The 19571-nt window shown below is 36.7% G+C and overlaps 1 protein-coding gene across 4 annotated transcripts in view; it reads right to left on the bottom strand.

Moving 5' to 3' along the window:
* The window catches only part of DENND6A (DENN domain containing 6A), a 60250-nt gene that overhangs the window by 8877 nt on the left and 31802 nt on the right, over nucleotides 1-19571 (bottom strand). For all 4 annotated transcript variants that reach the window (XM_045192331.2, XM_045192332.2, XM_024556384.4 and 1 more), the window contains 7 exons: nucleotides 17826-17931; nucleotides 17175-17254; nucleotides 16047-16109; nucleotides 15242-15297; nucleotides 8711-8833; nucleotides 7044-7139; nucleotides 5028-5122 (listed from right to left, as the gene is read on the bottom strand). In XM_045192331.2, the coding sequence (XP_045048266.2) occupies nucleotides 5028-5122; nucleotides 7044-7139; nucleotides 8711-8833; nucleotides 15242-15297; nucleotides 16047-16109; nucleotides 17175-17254; nucleotides 17826-17931 (619 nt within the window). The remainder of the gene's footprint in view (nucleotides 1-5027; nucleotides 5123-7043; nucleotides 7140-8710; nucleotides 8834-15241; nucleotides 15298-16046; nucleotides 16110-17174; nucleotides 17255-17825; nucleotides 17932-19571) is intronic.

The raw sequence follows: 19571 nt of genomic DNA, 5'->3' as shown, positions 1-19571 counted from the left end.
AGGGACTCCAACCCACCCAAGCTGATTTTCCATATGAATTGCTGGTCTCAGATCAAGCTTCACAACTTCCTAAATCCTATCCAACAAGGAACAGCTGGCCTCGGTGAGCCCCAGGCACCGCACTAGCAACAGCCAGCCTAGATTCACAGCTTGGCTTTGCCTGGGAATCTCCACACCCAGCACAAGTACCAGTCTCACCTTAGACTGCTTTATAGCTCAGGCAGGGTGGCCCTGAGCAAAGCATAGGTGAGGGCTGACCTTTGCCTGCATCACCTGGGAAACCCCAGGGCCAGTGCACCCAGTGGACAACTACAGACCATGTCAGAGCACCACCACTCTGCCCCTGCACAGCTGATCCTCCAAGGAGGGTGAAGGTTGGAGGTAGTGGTCACAGCCAATCCTTGCGGCTGACTGGCCTGGGTAAATCCCTCTCGTTGACCTGCCAACAGCAACCAAGGCTCAACTACAAGAGGAAGGTGTACTCAGCCCACACAAAGGGCACACCTCGAATACCAGCTTGAATGATAGGGAAGGCTGTGCCACTGGACCTTACAGAACACCTACTACATTAGGCCACACTACCAAGGCATGGAGTCAAAGCAGCTCTACCTAATACATAGAAAAAAAACACAGGAAAGCTGCCAAAAGGAGGAGATAAAGAAACATAGCCCAAATGAAAGAACAGATTAAAACTCCAGAGAAAGAGTAAACCAAATAGAGATAAGCAATCCATCAGATGCAGAGTTAAAACAGTAGTTATAAGGATGCTCAAGGAACTTAGTGAAGACCTTAACAGAATAAAAAAGATCCAATCAGGAATGGAGGATAAGCTAATTGGAATAAAGAACAACAGTAGAGTGGATGAAGCCAAGATTCAAATCAATGATATGGAACCTGAGGAAGCAAAAAACAACCAATCAGAACAGGAAGAAAAAAGAATCCCCCCCCTCCAAAAAAAATGAGGATAGTATAAGCAGCCTCTGGGATAATTTCAAGAGATCCAATATTCACATTATAGAGGTGCCAGAAAGAGAAGAAAAAGAGCAAGAAATTGGAAATCTATTTGAAAAAATAATAAAAGGAAACTTCCCTAATCTGGTGAAGGAAATAGATGTGCAAGTCTAGGAAGCACAGAGTCCCAAACAAGATGGACACAAACAAGTCCACACCAAGACATATCATAATTAAAATGTCAAAAGTTAAAGACAGAGAGAATCTTAAGAGCAGCAAGAGAAAAGAAGTTAGTTACCTACAGGGGAGTTCCTCTAAGACTGTCAGCTGATTTCTCAAAAGAAACTTTGCAGGCTAGAAGGGATTGGCAAAAAATATTCAAAGTCATGAAAAGCAGGGCCCTACAGCCAAGACTGCTCTACCCAGCAAAGCTATCATTTAGAATGGAAGGGCAGATAAAGAGCTTCCCACACAAGAAAATACTGAAGGAGCTCATTATCACCAAACCATAGTATATGAAATGTTGAAGGGACTTATTAAGAAAAAGAAGAAAATCAAAACTATGAACAATAAAAATCTATCAACAGTTGAATCTGTAAAACAAACTAAGCAAGAACACAGACAGAATCATGGATACAAATAACATTTTGTTGGTTGCCAGATGGGAGGGTGTGTGAGGGAATGGGTGAAGAGGTGAGGGGATTAAGAAGTACAAGTAGCTGTAGTTACAAAATAGGCATGGGGATGGAAAGTACAGTATAGGAAATGTTGTAGCCACAGACCTTATATGGATGACCCATGGGCATAACCAATGGTGGAGGGATGGCCTGAGGGAGTAGGAGCTGCTGCGTGGAAAGTGGGCGGGGGGGGGGGGGTGTGTGGAAATCAGGACAACTGTAATAGCCTAATGAATAAAATATAATTTAAAAACTGTTTAAAAATTATATCACTTCCAGATTTCAAAACTTATGATAAAACTACAGTAATCAAGACATTGTATTACTGTAAAGATAAGACATATAGGTCAATGCAACAGAAACAAAAGTTCAGAAATAAACCCTTATATTCATGGCCAACTGATTTTCCACAAAGGTACCAATGTTAGTCAATGGGAAAAGGACAGTCTTTTCAACAAATGGTGCAAGGACAACTAGATATCATCATGCAAAAACAATGAGTTTAGATGTTTAACCCACAGCATAAAAAAAAATAATTTAGTGATTCACAGACCTAAATGTAAGTGCTAACACAATAAAACTTTTAGACGAAAACATAGGAGAAAATCTTAGTGACACTGAATTCTTAGACACAAGATCAAAAGGCTTCTCCACAAAAGAATAATATTGATCAGCTAGACTTATCAAATATTAAACACATTTTTGTGGTTACGAGAGGAAGAGGTAAGGGTTGGGGGAATTGGAAAAACGTGGTCAAACGGTACAAACTTTCAGATACAAGATAAATAAATACTGGGGATGTCATATACAACACGATGACTACAGTTAACACTGCTGTAGGGCATATTCGAAAGTTCTTAGGAGTGTAACTCCTAAGGGTTCTCATCACAATAAAAAAACACATTTTTTTCTTTCCTTTTAACATCTGTATGAGACGATAGATATTAACTAAACTAGTGGTAATCCTTCACCATGTACGTAAGTCAGGTCATTATGCTGTATACCTTAAACTTATATAATGCTGTTTGTCAATTATATCTCAATAAAAGGGGAAAAAAGTACACTTCTGTGCTTTAAAATACACCTTTAAGAAAACAAAAAGAGAAGACACATATTGTGAGAAAATATTTGCAAGTCATATATCTGAAAACAGACTTGTGTCCAAAACACATAAAGATCTCTTACAACTAAGTAAGACAATAATCCAATTTAAAATCAGCATAAGATTCAAATCAACATTTTATCAAAGAAGATATATGAATGACTAATAAGTAGATGAAAAGATACTCAACATCATTATTCTCTAGGGAAGCACAAACCCACTAAGGGCTAATGAGAAAGACAGGCAATATCAAATATTAGCAAGGATGTGAAGAAACAGAGACCATCATACAATGCTGGTAAGAATCTAAAATGATGGGCCACTTTAGAAAATACTTTGGTATTTCTTAAAAAGTTAAACAGATTTATCAATTTATGTTACCTTACCAATTTTATGCAAAAGTTCCTCTACTTACATCCCCAACAATGAGCCTTTTTTCCACTGGAAAAAGGCAATATATAGTCAACTATTAGTAAACTACTATATTACAATTAACCAAAGAGTCTATATTAATAGGATAAAACCATGCATTAAAGTAAATGTCAACATTAAATTAAGATTAAAAAAACTTTTCATATCTTCTTTTAGCTAAGACTCTGGTGACTGTTGTGCTCTCAATTATCATTAATAATCAGACAGGACACTAGCGAGATGGCAAGAGACCATGACATTTACAGAGTGCCATGTGTCAGGCACTGTGTCTAATCTAGCAGACGTAGTGTTTGAGGCTTAAGGAGGTGGTTCTGCCTAAGATCGATCACACAGATCTGACTGCCAGAGTGAAACCTTATGCTCTGTCCTCTATTTCATAAGAAATCTAAGAATTTCGGTTTAAAATTAAGTCTAATATTTGTAAATAATATGATTTAAAATGTTATTCTCTGATTCTAGTAATAACAATTTAGATTTATGTATATACTAGAAGGGATAGCTTACAAAATATTATTATTACATAATGTTTTAAATATACCTATATATACCAAAAGGGTTTTTTTTTTTTTAAAGATTTTATTTATTTTCAGAGAAAGGGTAAGGGAGGAAGAAAGAGTGGGAGAGAAATAGCGATTAGTTGCCTCTCTCACGCCTCCAAACTGGGTACCTGGCCTGCAACCTAGGCATATGCTCTGACTGGGAATCAAACCAGTGACCTTTGGGTTCTCAGGCCAGCACTCAACCCACTGAGCCACACCCATTAGAGCAAGAAAAGATTTCAAAGTATCACATCATAAAGTTATTTTAAAATATTTTCAAAATCTCAAGTCTCAACTATTTCAATGGAAAATTCAGGACTGTCCAGTAAGGAATGTCAGAGGTACCATTATATTGTCATCCTAGTTAACAAAACTTCCAACCTCAGAATTCATTTATTCATTTAAAAACACTATTTAAACAGCTACCATGGCTCTTTCTGTCATCTTGGAGTCTGTGGAGGTGTGCTGGGACCAAACGTCTAAAATGACAAGTATGTCTGGAAGACTGGTCCAAAGCCACTACTGCTGGCTACAAGCGGGCTCTCCAGAACCCGAGTGAGCACAGAGCTGTTCTTAAACCCGGAGTGTTTACGCTCAGAATGAAACTGAATTCTATCCAGGCAGATGTGCCGAAGTGTACAAAAGCAAAGAACAGCACAGCGACTCTTGGTGGCAAACTGAGTAACCCGGGGAAAGGTAACTTGTGCTCATGGGAACAGTAGCATAGCTCATGCCAATTCAGAAGCAATCTTCTTACTAAAGCCATTGGACGCAGAATCCATGTAATGCTGTACTCCTGAGAATTTAAATTTACTGAAAAGAGGATGTGTTCTCTTGTTAAAAAAATAAGTTACCATGAGCAAGGCACATATATCTTATTTTCTTAAGGAAAGCACAACCTTTTGACTAGTTCTTTGATCAATACCAATACCACAGAAGTGTATACTACTTATTTTGAGACCCAACCAAAAATTTTATACCAAATTGAGTATTTTGAGCTTCTATAAAGTTTTACTCAAGCAGTGTTGGAAATCCCTTTTTAATTGAGCTACCCATATGTAAAAAATAGCTCAAATTTTTTAGGTTTGCTATAATTCATTCCATGTTTATAACACTATAAGTACATTTTTCGGTAGGAAGAACGATGAGTTCCACGTGTATATTTTAGTGAAAAGTTACACTCTTTTCTAAAGGCCCTTATTCAGGCTGCCTCAAGAAGGTTGCCCTCAACACAAAAACTTACTAAAAAATGAAAACAAAGGGGAAGAGATAACCCGCTCAGCAACACTGCACACAAAAAAGGAGAACACCACATTTATACTTTACCTGCTGGTTTAAGGTCTCCGATTCGAATAATGTGTGGCCAGTGCTGAAGTGTTTTTGCAAAAAAGGGATTGGTTACTCCTAATATGACTGAAGGCCTACATTAAAAAAAAAAAGTGAGAAAAAGGAAAAAGATGAATGTTCCATCAGTGAAGAATAGTTTATAATTTCTTCTGAGTGAACAATAAACAGATTATCTTTTCCTTCACTCAATGTTATTACATATGAACTATGGTACATGTCAGATACCATGTTTAGCACTGAGCATATAAAGATAAAAAGACAGTCCTTCTAAATCTACATAGTTAAAAGGATATATATACTAAATTACGATGCTAGAAATCATTAGACAGTAAAGGTGGTATAAAATGTACAATAATTACAAAGGAGACACTATGTCTACTGAGGATTAAAGGTTGACCTCCTCAAATAGAAGACATTGGCACAAAGATGGGAAAGATGAGTGGGAGGTCTCTGCCAAGTGGATAAGGATGGTAAAGGTGATGCAAGAGAATGAAGAGCATGTGCAAAGCAATGAAGTGAGATCACGATCTGTTTGTAGAACTACGGACAGTTCAGCATTCCTAGAGCACAAAGCAGGAAGGATGAATAGTCAGAAATAAAAATAGTTGGGCAGATGCTGACCAGATCACTAAGTACCAAGTAAATATGCTGAGTTTAAATGTTACATGGTAGGCAAATGAAAGCTTCTAGAGAACTACATAGAGGAATGCCACCTGTATGAAAATATACCTATTAGAAAGGTTACTCTGGGGAATATTTAGAAGATATCCTACAAGGAAGGGAAGAGGTTTGAGAAAAAGCAACAACAGCAAATATGATAAAAAGACAGTAGGACTGGGAAGAGAGTTTGGGAAAGAAAATAACTTGTTATAAGAGCTATTTTAGGATACTGAATTGACACAATTTGGTAAAACGATGTGCACCATATCAAGGAGAAATTTATGACAATTTAGGTTTTGATAGCTAAACAAAAAGTAGTACCATTCATGAAAATGGCAAGAGGCCTGGGATTTTTGAAGAAAAAGAGGAGCAAAAAGAATTCAGTTTGAATGTGTTTTGTTTTAGGTGCCATTAAGATGTCCAGGTAGCAAGCAATGTGGCTAAAAATATATTAAACCTGGATGTACAGACCTGGACCTTATACAGATCTTGGCTGGGAACATAAACTTCAGTCATCAGTATACAGGTCTTAACAGAAACTGTGAGTACAGATAAGATTGTACAGAAAAAACCATCAGCCTGAAATCAGAACCAGAACACAACACTGGAGAACACCACCACCGAAGGGGCCACCAGAGAAAGACAAGACTGCACAGGAGAGTGAGATGCACCACCAGACGGCCAGGTGAGAGTGGTAGCAGGGATTAAAACATTTTCAAGGTCAACATCTTAAATGTTACAAGAAAGGGAAAGCAGAAAAAATGGGGCAATAATATACCACTGGATCAAGCAGGGAGATGGGAATTGCTGAGTTCGGCAAGAACAACTTCAGTAGAGATGAAGAAATCAACCTCCGATGGACTGAGAAGCAACCAGGAGACCAAGAAATCATTATTCTTTTTTTGTTACCCTAGACACTTACCTATGAAAAGAAGGTAGGTAATATAGCAGGAGCTAAAAGGAAAAGGTTAAGATATTTTCCCCTATTTACAGATTAGGAAGAATTTTCATGTTTACATGAGGATTCAATGAAGAGGAAGGAAGGAAAAGAAGTTACAGAGCAAGAAGAGATAACTGATGCCATTGGAAGTCCTGAGGTACTAAAGGAAGATAGAACTGAAAGTACAGTTGGATGGCTATGAATGATAATATAGCTCTCACTAATAAATCAAGGAAAATAAGATACTGACTTGAAATGTGAGCCAGCAGCTCCTTAAACCTCCCTCTATAAAATCAATCTGCCAATAAGTTCAAAATTTAAACTTCAAAAATGATTCTACATAATTTGGTTATAAAGGTTATAATTGCTTAATAAAAGCTATTTTGTTTACTTACGGGGCTTGAGTACGGGTAGTATATTCTTTGAATTCACTATCATGAATAGTGAAATAAGGTCGGAAATCACTGAAGTACTTCAATGGAGAAATACAGCTGCGGAGCAAGAAGAGTATGTAAAACAAAGGACAAAGAAACTAGAGGCCATGCTCAATAACTATGAAGCATCCATATACGTAGTATACCCCCTGACAGAATAATTTATCTACTTCAATAAATGGTCAACTCATTTCAGAAAACTAGAAAGCAAATGGAAATACATAATGTGAAATGGCAAGCTGAAAGAACACTGGACTTGGGGCAGAAGACAGGATGAAATTCTGGTTCTGTCATTGAGTACTTTTATGCCTTTTACTAGACACTGACCATTCATGGAACTAATATTTATCAGGTACCAACTTCATGTCAGTCAGCAATTTTCAACCGTTTTCATCTCATGGGCCACATAAACTAATTACTAAAATCCTGCAGCACATCAAAGTATATATTATATTGGGTTGGCCAAAAAGTTCATTTGGTTTTTTCCACAAGATGGCTCTAGTAGTGTTTAGTTGTCTTTAACTTCGTTCAAAACAATTTTCTTAGATTGTATCATGACAGCTGTTATATCAGCATGCATTTTAAAATAAACATCAAAATTGGTGAATTTTTGTGTAGCCATTTTAATACTGAAGATGGAAGAAAATACACAACATTTTTGGCATATTACGCTTTATTATTTCAAGAAAGGTAAAAATGCAACTGAAACGCATAAAAAGATTTGTGCAGTGTATGGAGAAGGTGCTGTGACTGATCAAACATGTTAAAAGTGTTTTGCAAAGTTTCGTGCTGGAGATTTCTCTCTGGACAAGGCTCCACAGTCAGGCAGACCAGTTGAAGTTGACAGCGATCGAATCAAGACATTAATTGAGAACAATCAACATGACACCACGTGGGAAATAGTCAACATACTCAATATCCAAATCAATCAAGTTATTAGTGAAAATGAAAAATGTGTCTTTTCTTTTACAGAAAAAAAACATACAGATTTTTTGGCCAACCCAATATTTTTTACCGATGTGACAAAAAAGAATTAGTTTTTTCAAATTTTGAGAAAGTTTATTTAGGAAGTTATAGAGGTAACAGAAGTGAGTCCCCTGGTCTACACAGGCCCAGGAAACAAGTAACAGAAGCAAAAGAAGAGCCCGTGGAGTTTAAGGAAAGGGGAAGGCAATGGTAGCATGTGCCTGGGGGAAAGGGGAGGGGGAAAGGGAAGGCGCTAGTGTGCTCCTGAGAAGAGCGCCGGTATGATTTAGATTCATTCACACCTCAGGACCACTGTTGTGTTGGCTGTTGTCATTTCTTAATTTACCCCATCTGAGGGGAAAGAGGTCAGTAACCTCAAGTAAATGGTCAAGTATGGCATGTTTTTAAAATTCTTGCAGCACACCAGTTGAAAAATCACGGGTGTAAGTGAATGAACGTGCTTGTTGCACATAAAAACAAGAACATGATCCCAGCCCTCATGAAGCCTGAACTAATTTTCTCATCCATAAATTGGTGCTATGGTGAGCACCACACCTTCTTACAAGGCTGTTGTGCGGATAAATGCAATGAATGTACAAACACATAACAGATGGGAAAGTGCTGCCAAGTATCACCATCATGAACCAAATATATGTACTCACTTAACAAGTGCCAATACGGTCTCTGAAGACTCTGAAGGTGATGGTGCCATGACCACAAGGGGCTCCCCCAACAGCACCAGCTCCCAAAGCATCTGACTATGAAGAAAAACTGGGCAGAAGCATCTGAAAGGTGTTTACACAGTAGAAATACTGTTATTGAAACCAACTTGTTAAGTTCTTACATAATCACTCTAAAAACTTCACATTGATATAATTTTTTTAGCTCTTTGTATCTTGACCTGATATACAAATTCATATGAAATATGGTGGTGCTTAGTTTAAAAACAAATGCTTTCCCTATTAAAAAATGATGAAAACATATCACAAGTGGGAGTTCTAATACTAAACAACATAATGATTTCCTAGACATATCCTCCTCATACAGAAATGCTGCACATTTTTATAGCAACCCTGTTATTAGGTGGATGCCTATCAGGACAAAACTCTGGTATATGAATTAGCCTCAGACATTTGGTAACTTTTACTTATTTAGTAATTTCTTCCTGATAGGGTAATGATTTTTATGAGTAGATAGGGACTACTATCTACTCATAAAAATCATAACCAGTCAACCTACTTGAAAACATATTTTTAAAAAAGGAAAGGAATGACATTTAAGTGCAAAAATATGCAACAAATTTGTGAGATGGAGGTTAGGAAAAGTAAATTTTAACTATTCAAAGAAAAGGAAACAAATGTGAAGGAAGATAAAAAAAAAAAAACCCAAGTAATAGTTCAAGGATAAGGCAAAAGAGCTCTTTTTCCTCTTTTGTTCCTAAACAATTCAATCCGACAGCACAGCACAGTTCACGGTAGGAATCTGCCAGGAGAGAAAGAGCCATGTTGGTCCAGAGAGGGAGAGTCAGGGCTTATCTGAGATAAGGTACACAGCCAGGTGGAGGGGTGGCTGTTGGAATCCAAATGTGGTGAGGTGTAAATGTGTGGGGGTGATCTGGTTTGGATGACAGAGTCCAGGAAGCATGAGGGATATGAAGGGGCAGTGGGGTGTCAGAGCAGGGAAGTGAGGGTGTCCACATGGAGAGGTGGCCTGGAGTGAGGTGCAGGAATGCAAGTAGGATAAGGACGGCATCCATATGAGCATTGGCCGGGCGTCGCAAGTCAGAGTACAAGCAGCGTGAGGATGGGATCCAAATGGAGACGTGGCCCAGTGTGGGATATGGAGCCCTGACTGGGGTAGGAGCGTAACCATGTGGGGGTCAATCTGGCATGGAACAGAGCCTGAACAGGATAAAGAGGGTGTCCATGAAGAAGGGCAGCTGGGTCTGGGGTGTCAGACAAAGCCCAAGAGAGGTAAGAGAGGCATTTGCACAGAAGAGGGCTGCAGCAGAGACGGAGATTAGTTACTAACAGGGGACTGATCAATAATTAAGTTAAGAATGGCAGGCGGAAGTTACTCAGAGAAAAGAAACACACACACGGAAAGGAAGAAAACTAGAGTGAACCCTGTCATGTTGGATTGGGATGGGCAGTATTAGTGTGACTTTATGGTTTTCAATTTATATAGAAATAGGCATAAATATGTGTGTAAAGCACACATATATGAACAGGCATGTATGCATGTATTCACAGATACACACACACACACACACATATAATATTCCTTAGCTCTGTTCACTAAGATGGCCTAAAACCAATGATACCCAATAGCAATGAGCACAACTAGTGACCAGCTCTTGGCTTCTAAATCCTAATCTCCACTGGAAAAAAAAAAAAGCCAAAGCTCTTTGGAGAAATAGCTGATTCCGGCAATGGGCAAGAGAAAATAAAAGACAATCGTGGAACCCACAAGAACTTAAAATAAATGTTCACACAAAGACATAAGTTCATAGTAGCATTATACATTATAGCGAAAATGTAAGAAACCATCCCAATGTCCTTTGATGAATTAATGAATAAATAAAATGTGATATATATCTACACAATGGAAAATTATTCAACCATAAAAAGAATGAAGTAATAATTCATGCTACTGTATGAATAAACCATGAAAACAATACGCTAAGTGAAAGAAGGCTGGGAACCAGAGAGTGGGGAAACAGAGAGTGGGGAGTAACTGCTAATATGGGTACAGGGTTACTTTTTGAGGTGATGAAAATGTCCTGGAACTAGATAGTAGTGACGGTTGCACAACTTTGTGACTATTAAAAGCCACTGAATTGTGTACTTTATAAGAGTAAATATTATGGTGTGTGAATTATATATCAATTTTGAATTAAAAAAATAAGCCTGAAACATCTTACACCAGAAAGCAAGAAAGTGTTTAAAGAATGACAAGAATATGTCAAAGAAAGAGAGGCCAGGTTGAAATGGTTCTCATTGGTAAAAGTGAGGATAACCTGAAGATCAAAATAGATGACAATTATGGATTTTAATAACCAGTTGAATAAAACAGGAAATAGAAAGTCCACACAGTGTGGTGTTTTAAAATATTGCTACAAATTTACTGACACTCCTTTTAAAACATGGAGCCTAATTCTCCCCTTCTTAGGTATGGGCTGAATTAGTGGCTCACAGGTAATGAACAGAATAAGGTAAAGTGACCATGTACAACTTTGAAGGCTAGGTCGTAAAAGTCATTGTGGCTTCAGCCTTCCTTCAGGTCACCTGCTGATGTGAGAACATTCAAGTAGCCCTATGCAGAGGCACACATGGCTAGGAATGAGGCCTCCTACCAAGAGGGACAAGGAACTGTGACCTCCATCCACCAACAGCCAAGTAAGTTAAGCCATCTAGGGAAGCAGATCTCCAGCCCCAGTTGTCCTGCTGACTAAACCTAAGCTGACATCTTGACTGCAATCACGTAACAGACCCAGAGCTAGAACCATCCTGCTAAGCGTTTCCCAGATTCCTGACCCTCAGAAACTGTGTGAAATAATGTTTGTTCATTCAAGATTCTAAGTACTGGGATCTTTTATTATACAGCAATAAATAACTAATATGCATACTTTCAAAGTATCTCCCCACAAAATACTTAATTACACGTATTAATTATAAGGAAAAAGAATATTTATCGATGAAGAAGCTTAGAGAACACCACTTTAATTTTATTTTTTATCTTCACCCAAGGATATTTCTTTCATTGCTTTTATAGAGGTGGGAGAGGGGGGAGAGAGAGAAACACTGGTGCAAGAGAGAAATATCGATCAGTTGCCTCCCATACGTGCCACACCAGGAGGAGGCCACAAGGTAGGTAGGTGCTCTGACTGGGGATCAAACCAGCAACCTTTCAATTTACGGGACAATGTTTCAACCAACTGAGCCACACCAGCCAAGGCAGAGAACACCACTTTAATCAAGTGATCAAAGTGAACATAATCAGTAACAAGGAAGCCAAACTTGTGTGCGACTTCCTTACGCAGAGCCTGAATCAAATAACTGTCCTGTAATCCGCAAGAATGGCAGGCTTGCAAGCATGAAAGGAGGACTGAAGAGCCGCGCCGGCCTGAGAGAGAGCGCCTAGAGACATGACAACTAAATACTACAGATAATTCTCAACCAAGTGTTATTGTGACAACTGTTGATATTTGCATGGGGTCTTAGTATTAGATGATACTAATCTATCAATGTTAATTTTCCAAGTTTGATAGTTGCATTGTGTCCTAATTTATCAGAAACAGACACTTATTCAGGGGTGATGAGGCATCAGGTTTCCAACTAAAATCAAATGGTTCAGAGAAAAAAGTCTTCTGTACTGTGCTTACCAGTTTTCTGTAAACTTGTGATTGTTTCAAAATTTTACATATATTATAATTTTAAATATATTTTTTATATTTTAAATATATATATACAGTTGTCCCTCGGTATTGATAGGGGATCGAGTCCATGACCACTGCAGATACCAAAATCCATAGATGATCAAGTCCATTATATAAAATAGCATAGTATTTGCCTGTAACCTATGCACATGCTCTCACACTTTAAATTATCTCCAGATTACTTATAATACCTAATATAATATAAATTCCATGTAAATAGTTGTTATAGTATATAGTTTAGGGTTTAATGACAAGAAGTCTACACATGTTCAGTACAGATACGATCATCATAGGCCTACTATATAGTACTAATCAGCGGCAATGTAACTTTAAAAGAAAGTATTTTTGATCCACAGTTAGGGGGAGGGAAAAAGGGGACACATAACTTACATGCCTCTCGCTGTACAAAGAACGGACTGTAGGTCACTAAATAATCATGAGGTGAAATGTCCTGGACTCTAAGCAAGAGAGTATCAGTCTCTTTTGACAGAAAACTGTCCCTGAATTCCAAGCTCAACTTAATAACTGAATGAGAAGACTATTTCTGTGATCAACAGAGAGAGAAAAACCAAAGGCATGGTCCGGAAGTAGCAGTAGTCTAGCAAGCCCTGACCTGGTGAAAGGAGGGAAACTGGCCCCTACATTCAACTGCATCTGTCTCTCAACTTCAAACATCTTTCCAGGTCTGCCCTTTGCCCACAAGCTCTGTCTTTGTATAAAAATATTACCTTTAATATAACTGATAACCATTTAAACTCTCGTTTACACTAACAAAGGTAAAATGTAAGCTCTACCTACCCAAAACAGTGTTGTCATGGACAAAGCATTAATCCATCATCAGATATTAAATGCTTGGCACGGTACTATCTCTGTGTAAGGTATTCTTCAAAGTTTGGTTTTCTCACCTCTTGAATAACAAAAATTAAAAAACAACATACTAACTTGTTCTTTTTTAAAAAAATAACAACATGTACTTCATATTCATGAGAAAAGATACATACTCTTCAAAGGTGTTAGTCGTGGAATTAATTACTATAAAAGCAAAGATGATTGATGATAAAAATGCATTAAGACTTTTATACTTAGTAGTTCAGAAGAAAGTATGTCTGGTAACCAAATTCTCTATTAACTTTGCCAGTTGTTCAATTTATTCCTTAATGAATTAAGTATCAAAACTATTAATAGTATGAATCCCCCTCAGTACATATTTCCTGTTATTTTCATTTATTTGGGGGACACTTCTCCTTTTCATTGTAAGAATGCTACACTTATTTTTTAAAGAAAATTAATTTGTTTTTAAGATTTATAGCTTACATAGAGTAAAATTCACCCTTGCCAAAGATACAGAAGTTCCATGACCCCCCAAAATTTTCTCATCCCTTTTGTAATCCATTTCCCTCTCCTACTCCCAGGCAACCACTAATCTGATTTCTGTCCCTATAGTTTTGCCTTTTCTAGAACATTGTATAAATGGAAACATTCAGTAAGTAGCTCTTTAACATCTAGCTATTTCACTAAGCATAATGCTTCTGAGAATCATCCATGTTGCTGACTACATCAATACTTCATCCTTTTTCTAAACTGCGGAGTAGTAGTGCCTGCACATGCATATATCTCACTTTGTTTATCCATTTACCAGTGTTAGGCTGGTATATAAAGCTGCTATAAACATTTGCACTCAGTTCTTTGTGTAGATATGTTTTCATTTTTATTGGGAAAATACCTGAAAGTGGGATTACTGGGCTGTACTAGGGTCAGTGCATAACACAAATCTAGCATATAAAATTAATCAATCTTTGAAGCAGTATTCCATGCAGTTTGAAGGTCACACACACTCATACTCACACACAAAACCCACATATGAAATAAATCCAACCAAAACCCATTTGTTCCTGGCCAGGTAGCTTAGTCGGTTAGAGTATTGTTCCAATATACCTAGGTTGCAGGTTCGATCCCCAGTTAGAGCACATACAAGAATCAACCAATGAATGCATAGATAAGTAGAACAACAAATTGAAGTTTCTCTCTCTCTCTTTTCCCCCCACCCCTTTCTCTAAAATCAGTCAAAAATAAAAAACCCATTCAAAGTCTTTCACATGACTCCTGATTACACATATTAGTATTTAGTAATTGCCCGTTTATAATAGTGGTTTCTCAAGGAAACCACTCAGGAGCTAGAACTTGGGCACCAATTCTAAGATTTTTATTTAGCTGCTCTGTGTAAACCATAAACATCAGTACTTTTTCCTTCTTTCTTTTTTAAGCGCTACATCATATCTGGTTTTTTTAAATTTTGCATTTAGAAAAGTTGCAAACATACAGAAAAATAAAGATAATAGTGTAAGAACCCCTTTATACATATTGTCTAGTGTTGACAGTATTTTGCCATTTTTACTTCAATTATTTTTTTCTTAGTGAAGTACTTTAAAATAAAACACAAACTGCGTGATATTTCACCTCAAAATACTTTAAAATGCATCTCCAAAAAAAGTAAGTGCACTTTTTTTCCCCCATCATTATAATACCATTCTCACATCAACCCAAAACAATTTGTTTCTACCATGTAACATATCCCAATCCATATCCAAATTTTCCGAACATGCAGTCAGGGACAAACCACTGGCTTATAACATGTGAAACATAATGATTATTTTCTTCCAATTTTTCCAGATTTCATATAAGAACATTCATTTTCTAAAGAAATTAACATCACAAAGCAAAACAGAAAAGACAATTAAAATTTTTTACTCTTTACCTGAAAAGATCTACCTCATGAACAGTAGGTAAAATAACAGATATGTGTGTGTCTGCCTGATATAGAAAAGAAAAAACAGAGATGTCACGAACATTTACAGAAATTGATTTTTAAAATGGCTATTCATCTCATGATCAGTAAGCATATTGCCCTATCTTACAAGATTCTCCTCCTCAAAGAGAAGCCACAAAGAGAATGTGTCTTCACCAATCTCCCCTAACACAGCAGGTCAAGGAAACACAAATTCCACAGTTAAAGCACTAACTCAATAGTCAGATTAATTCACAACTATATGAAATGGTAACGTAATACTAGTTGATATATGTAACAGGCAAAATTAGCTTTCCTTCTGCTCTCCATTTTATTCAATTCAAAGAACAATAGGAGTCCTATTTCAAATGAAAAAATTCAACCCCACCCATAAACATATGTAGCTTGGGGAAAAATGAAAGGCAATCATAACTACAGAATCCTTTTGACTAAGCTTCCTAAAAACGGAGGACTGCTGACCATTCTTTAAGAGGCTTTGTTAGAATTAAATCTTGTTGAAAAATAATATTTACTTTCCCCTTGTCCTAACAATCACAGTATAAATTCTGAGTTCTTGACAGTATCTACTAGAGAAAGAACAAGAAACATCTGAGAAACATCAGGAAGTTTATTATCAATTCATTTAAAAATTTTTATTAGGATATTTCAGTGATATTCAGAAGTGTATCATAAACCCAAGAAACTGCATTTGCTAGTTTAAAACTTCTGTTAAGGAGACTACGTGCTGAATTATTCCATCGCGGTACCACTCTACCTGCTGAGTTAACTGCGCTATTTGAGTTGTCCCAGGTTTGTCATGACACGTGGGGATCCGTACCTTAAAGAGAAAGAAGAAATTAACTTGGGCAACAAAAGAATGAATGTCCTTTCTCTAATTTGCCAGTCCCACCACAATGAGGGATCAGAAGTGCTCTATCCTGCTGCTAGGAAGGTACACTCAGCAATGCCTAAAAACCCATAAAAACAAAGTATTTATGTCAGATTAAAAAATAAAGTCATACTTATTTTCAGTCACAGCGGAAGTAAGTGAACCAAGGTCTCCACACTCCTATACATACAGAAATCACTAATTCAATAAGCAAATGTGTTGAAAAACAGAAAAAGGACATCAACTTCATACCACTTCCTATTTATTGTTCCATTATTTGCTTCATTAATATACACACCCAAACACGCCCTCTCAAGCTTTCCAAACTATGGGATAAATATCATAGGAAACCATGAGAACTCTGAACCCAGAAGTACAAGTACTACTTTTGATGATTTCTAAGGGAAAAAACAAAACAAAACACAGCTCCTACAGAAATAAGCACATCTAAAGAGAGAGCATTGCCAAAAATAAGTCCAACATGAAAATGAACTGCAAAAGCATTTAGATCACATTCATACAAAGCCTGAGAGCAAAATGCTAATTTATTTTTTAAAATGAAAGATAGAAAACTTAATAGGATGGACATGTTTAGTCTGACATTACATGTTAAGACAATTTAAGACTAAAAACCAAAGGCTTTCTTAATTTCTTTTAATTTAAGTAATTCACACACATTCTACTGTATTCTGCAATACCATTCATCTCTGGGGGCCACGGCATGGGAGAATTTTAGGTGGCATTTACACTCACATGCATTATATAAGAACGAGCCCCTTATGCAAACTCTACAGGATGATGGGGTTGGTGGCCCCGGAGTTGGCTGACTAAGGGTTCTGTGCAGCATGATGAATTGTGGTATCTCCGTAACTCTCCACATAAAACAAAACAAAGCAAAACCCTAGTGAAAGCAATAACAGAACTGAATGTTATTAGGAAGTTAAAAAGCAAAACTCATGTGTGAATGTCCTAGAGATCTTTTAAAAAGGAGACAAATGAAATATAAGCAATTACCTTCATTACCACCCCCATAATAGGCAGGTATAATGTTTTCCCTGGCACTGGGGCAGGCCATCGATCGACATCATTACAAGCTGAAAAAAAAATAACAAAATACTTCCTTAGGATAAATAGAAATATTAAAATATGAAAAATAGCATATTAGGAATTAAAACTCTACTTTCCATAGAGCAGGAAAAACATACCAGGAAGGATGGAAGATAAAAGGTAAAAGTAAAGTAAAAGTAGTGCAAATACACCAGAAATACACCTATTCTAGGATACAAATTGGTCAATAAATTTGCTAAAGCAACAAAATAATTGGTTTAAAGGAAGTTTTTCTATTCATTTATTATTCCTAAAATTAGCTGCAAAAGCACCCCACCTGGCAGAGGCCTTCTCTCTGTATCAAATAACATAAGAATTCCTATTTAATAGTAGTGAGTCAACTCAGTATTTGTTCATTATTAGCCTATGATACAAAAGGAGATAATAAATGATAGTCTTTGATGTGTCTAGGAAAAGATACCAGAAGAATAGTATTACATCTCTCTCCCACCCTAAAATTCTTAACTAATTTTTAGGTCAATTTTTATCAGATCATTTCCAGTAGAATTTTTAAAACTCCTTCACAAAAGTACTTAAATCATACAATGTTTAACTTACCTGCTTCCAAATAAGGTTTGCTCTTTTCAAAATACTCTGGTGCAATCTGTTTGAGTACAGTGTGAAAAAAATGAATATAAGGTAGTTTGCTGATCAAAACCAAGGACTGGAAGGAAAAAAGAAACAATGTTTTTTTAAATTTCCTAATGATGATAATTTAAGTTTGTCATTTCTTACATAATCAATTACTTAACAAGCTAAACTCAGCAAAAACTATGGATTTTGAAATACAAAGGCTTTTCTAGTAGATGGTTTAAAGGAAACATAAAACTACAGTTGCAAAATGCAGAAAGTTTTAACTCATTACTGTACTTTAAGAACATAAAAGCATACTCACAGAAATGCATTTTCCAGAAAAAAGAATTTCCTATAAACAGAATAATGTTACAGATAATTTCCAAAGCCTAGCTCCTACTGTCATTAGCAAAAGAGAAATTAGGTAGGTGAATTCTTGTTTTCAGAAAAGGTCAAATTGTGATGCTTTTTCAAACTAAGACTTATGACTATTTTCTATTTTTTACTGAATTTATTGAAGTGACTTTGGTTAATAAAATGATAGAGGGTTTTATTAAATTATATTTTATTGAGTATGCTATTACAGCTGTCCCATCTTTTCCCTCTTTAGCACCCACCCCACTCCCTCAGGCAATCCCCACACTCCTGTCCATGTCCACGGGTCACACTTTACATCCCATGACTATTCTGTAACTATCAATTTGTACTTCTTAATTTCTTCACCTTTTTTGCCCTGATTTTCCCATCTGGCAACCATCAAAATATTCTCTGCATCTATGATTCTGTTTCTATTCTGCTTGTCTGCTTCTATTTATTTATTTATTTTAGATTCAATTGTTGATAAATATGCATTTATTGCCATTTTATTGTACATATTTTTGATCTTCATTTTCTTTAGTAAGTCCCTTTAACATTTCATATAATAATGGCTTGGTGATGATGAACTCCTTCAGTTTTTCCTAGTCTGGAAAGTTCTTTATCTGCCCTTTGAATCTCAACGATAGCTTTACTGGGTAATCTTGGTTGTAGGTCCTTTCATTCCATCACTTTGAATTTTTCTGCCAATCCCTTCTAGTCTGCAAAGTTTCTTTTCAGAAATCAGCTGACAGTCTGATGGAAACTCCTTGTAGGTAACTAACTGCTTTTCTCTTGATGCTTTTAAGATTCTCTTTGTCTTTAACCTCTGCCGTTTTAATTATGGTGAGTTTTGGTGTGGGCCTCTTTCAGTTCACCTTATTTGGGACTCTCTGTGCTTCCTGGACTTGCATGTCTATTTCCCTCACCAAATTAGGGAGGTTTTTCTGTCATCATCTTTTCAAATAGGTTTTCAATTTCTTGCTCTCTTCTCTTTCCAGCACCTCCACAATGTGAATATTGGTACATCTAAAGTTGTCCCAGATGATTCTTACAATATCCTTGGTTTTTTTAGTTTCTTTTTTTCTTCTCACTGTTCGGATTGGGTGTTTTTTGCTTTCTTACATTCTAAATCGCTGATTTGAATCTCGGCATCATCCACTCTGTTGATTCCTGCAAGTTGTTCTTCATTTCAATTAGTGTTGCCTTCATTTCTCACTGGTTATTTTTTATGGTTTTCATGTCTTTTATGCTGTTGACATTCTGAGTTCATCTGCTCTTCCCCCAAGTTCACCGAGACTGCTTATAACCAGCATTTGAACTGTGTATCTAGTAGATTGCTTGTCTCCATTTTGTTTAGTTTTCTTCTGGAGTTTT

The sequence above is a fragment of the Desmodus rotundus genome, chromosome 8, assembly GCF_022682495.2.
Source record: "Desmodus rotundus isolate HL8 chromosome 8, HLdesRot8A.1, whole genome shotgun sequence".
Classification (NCBI taxonomy): Eukaryota; Metazoa; Chordata; class Mammalia; order Chiroptera; family Phyllostomidae; genus Desmodus; species Desmodus rotundus.
Note: the sequence above shows the minus strand (reverse complement) of the source record. Positions and strands in the feature narration are given on the sequence as shown.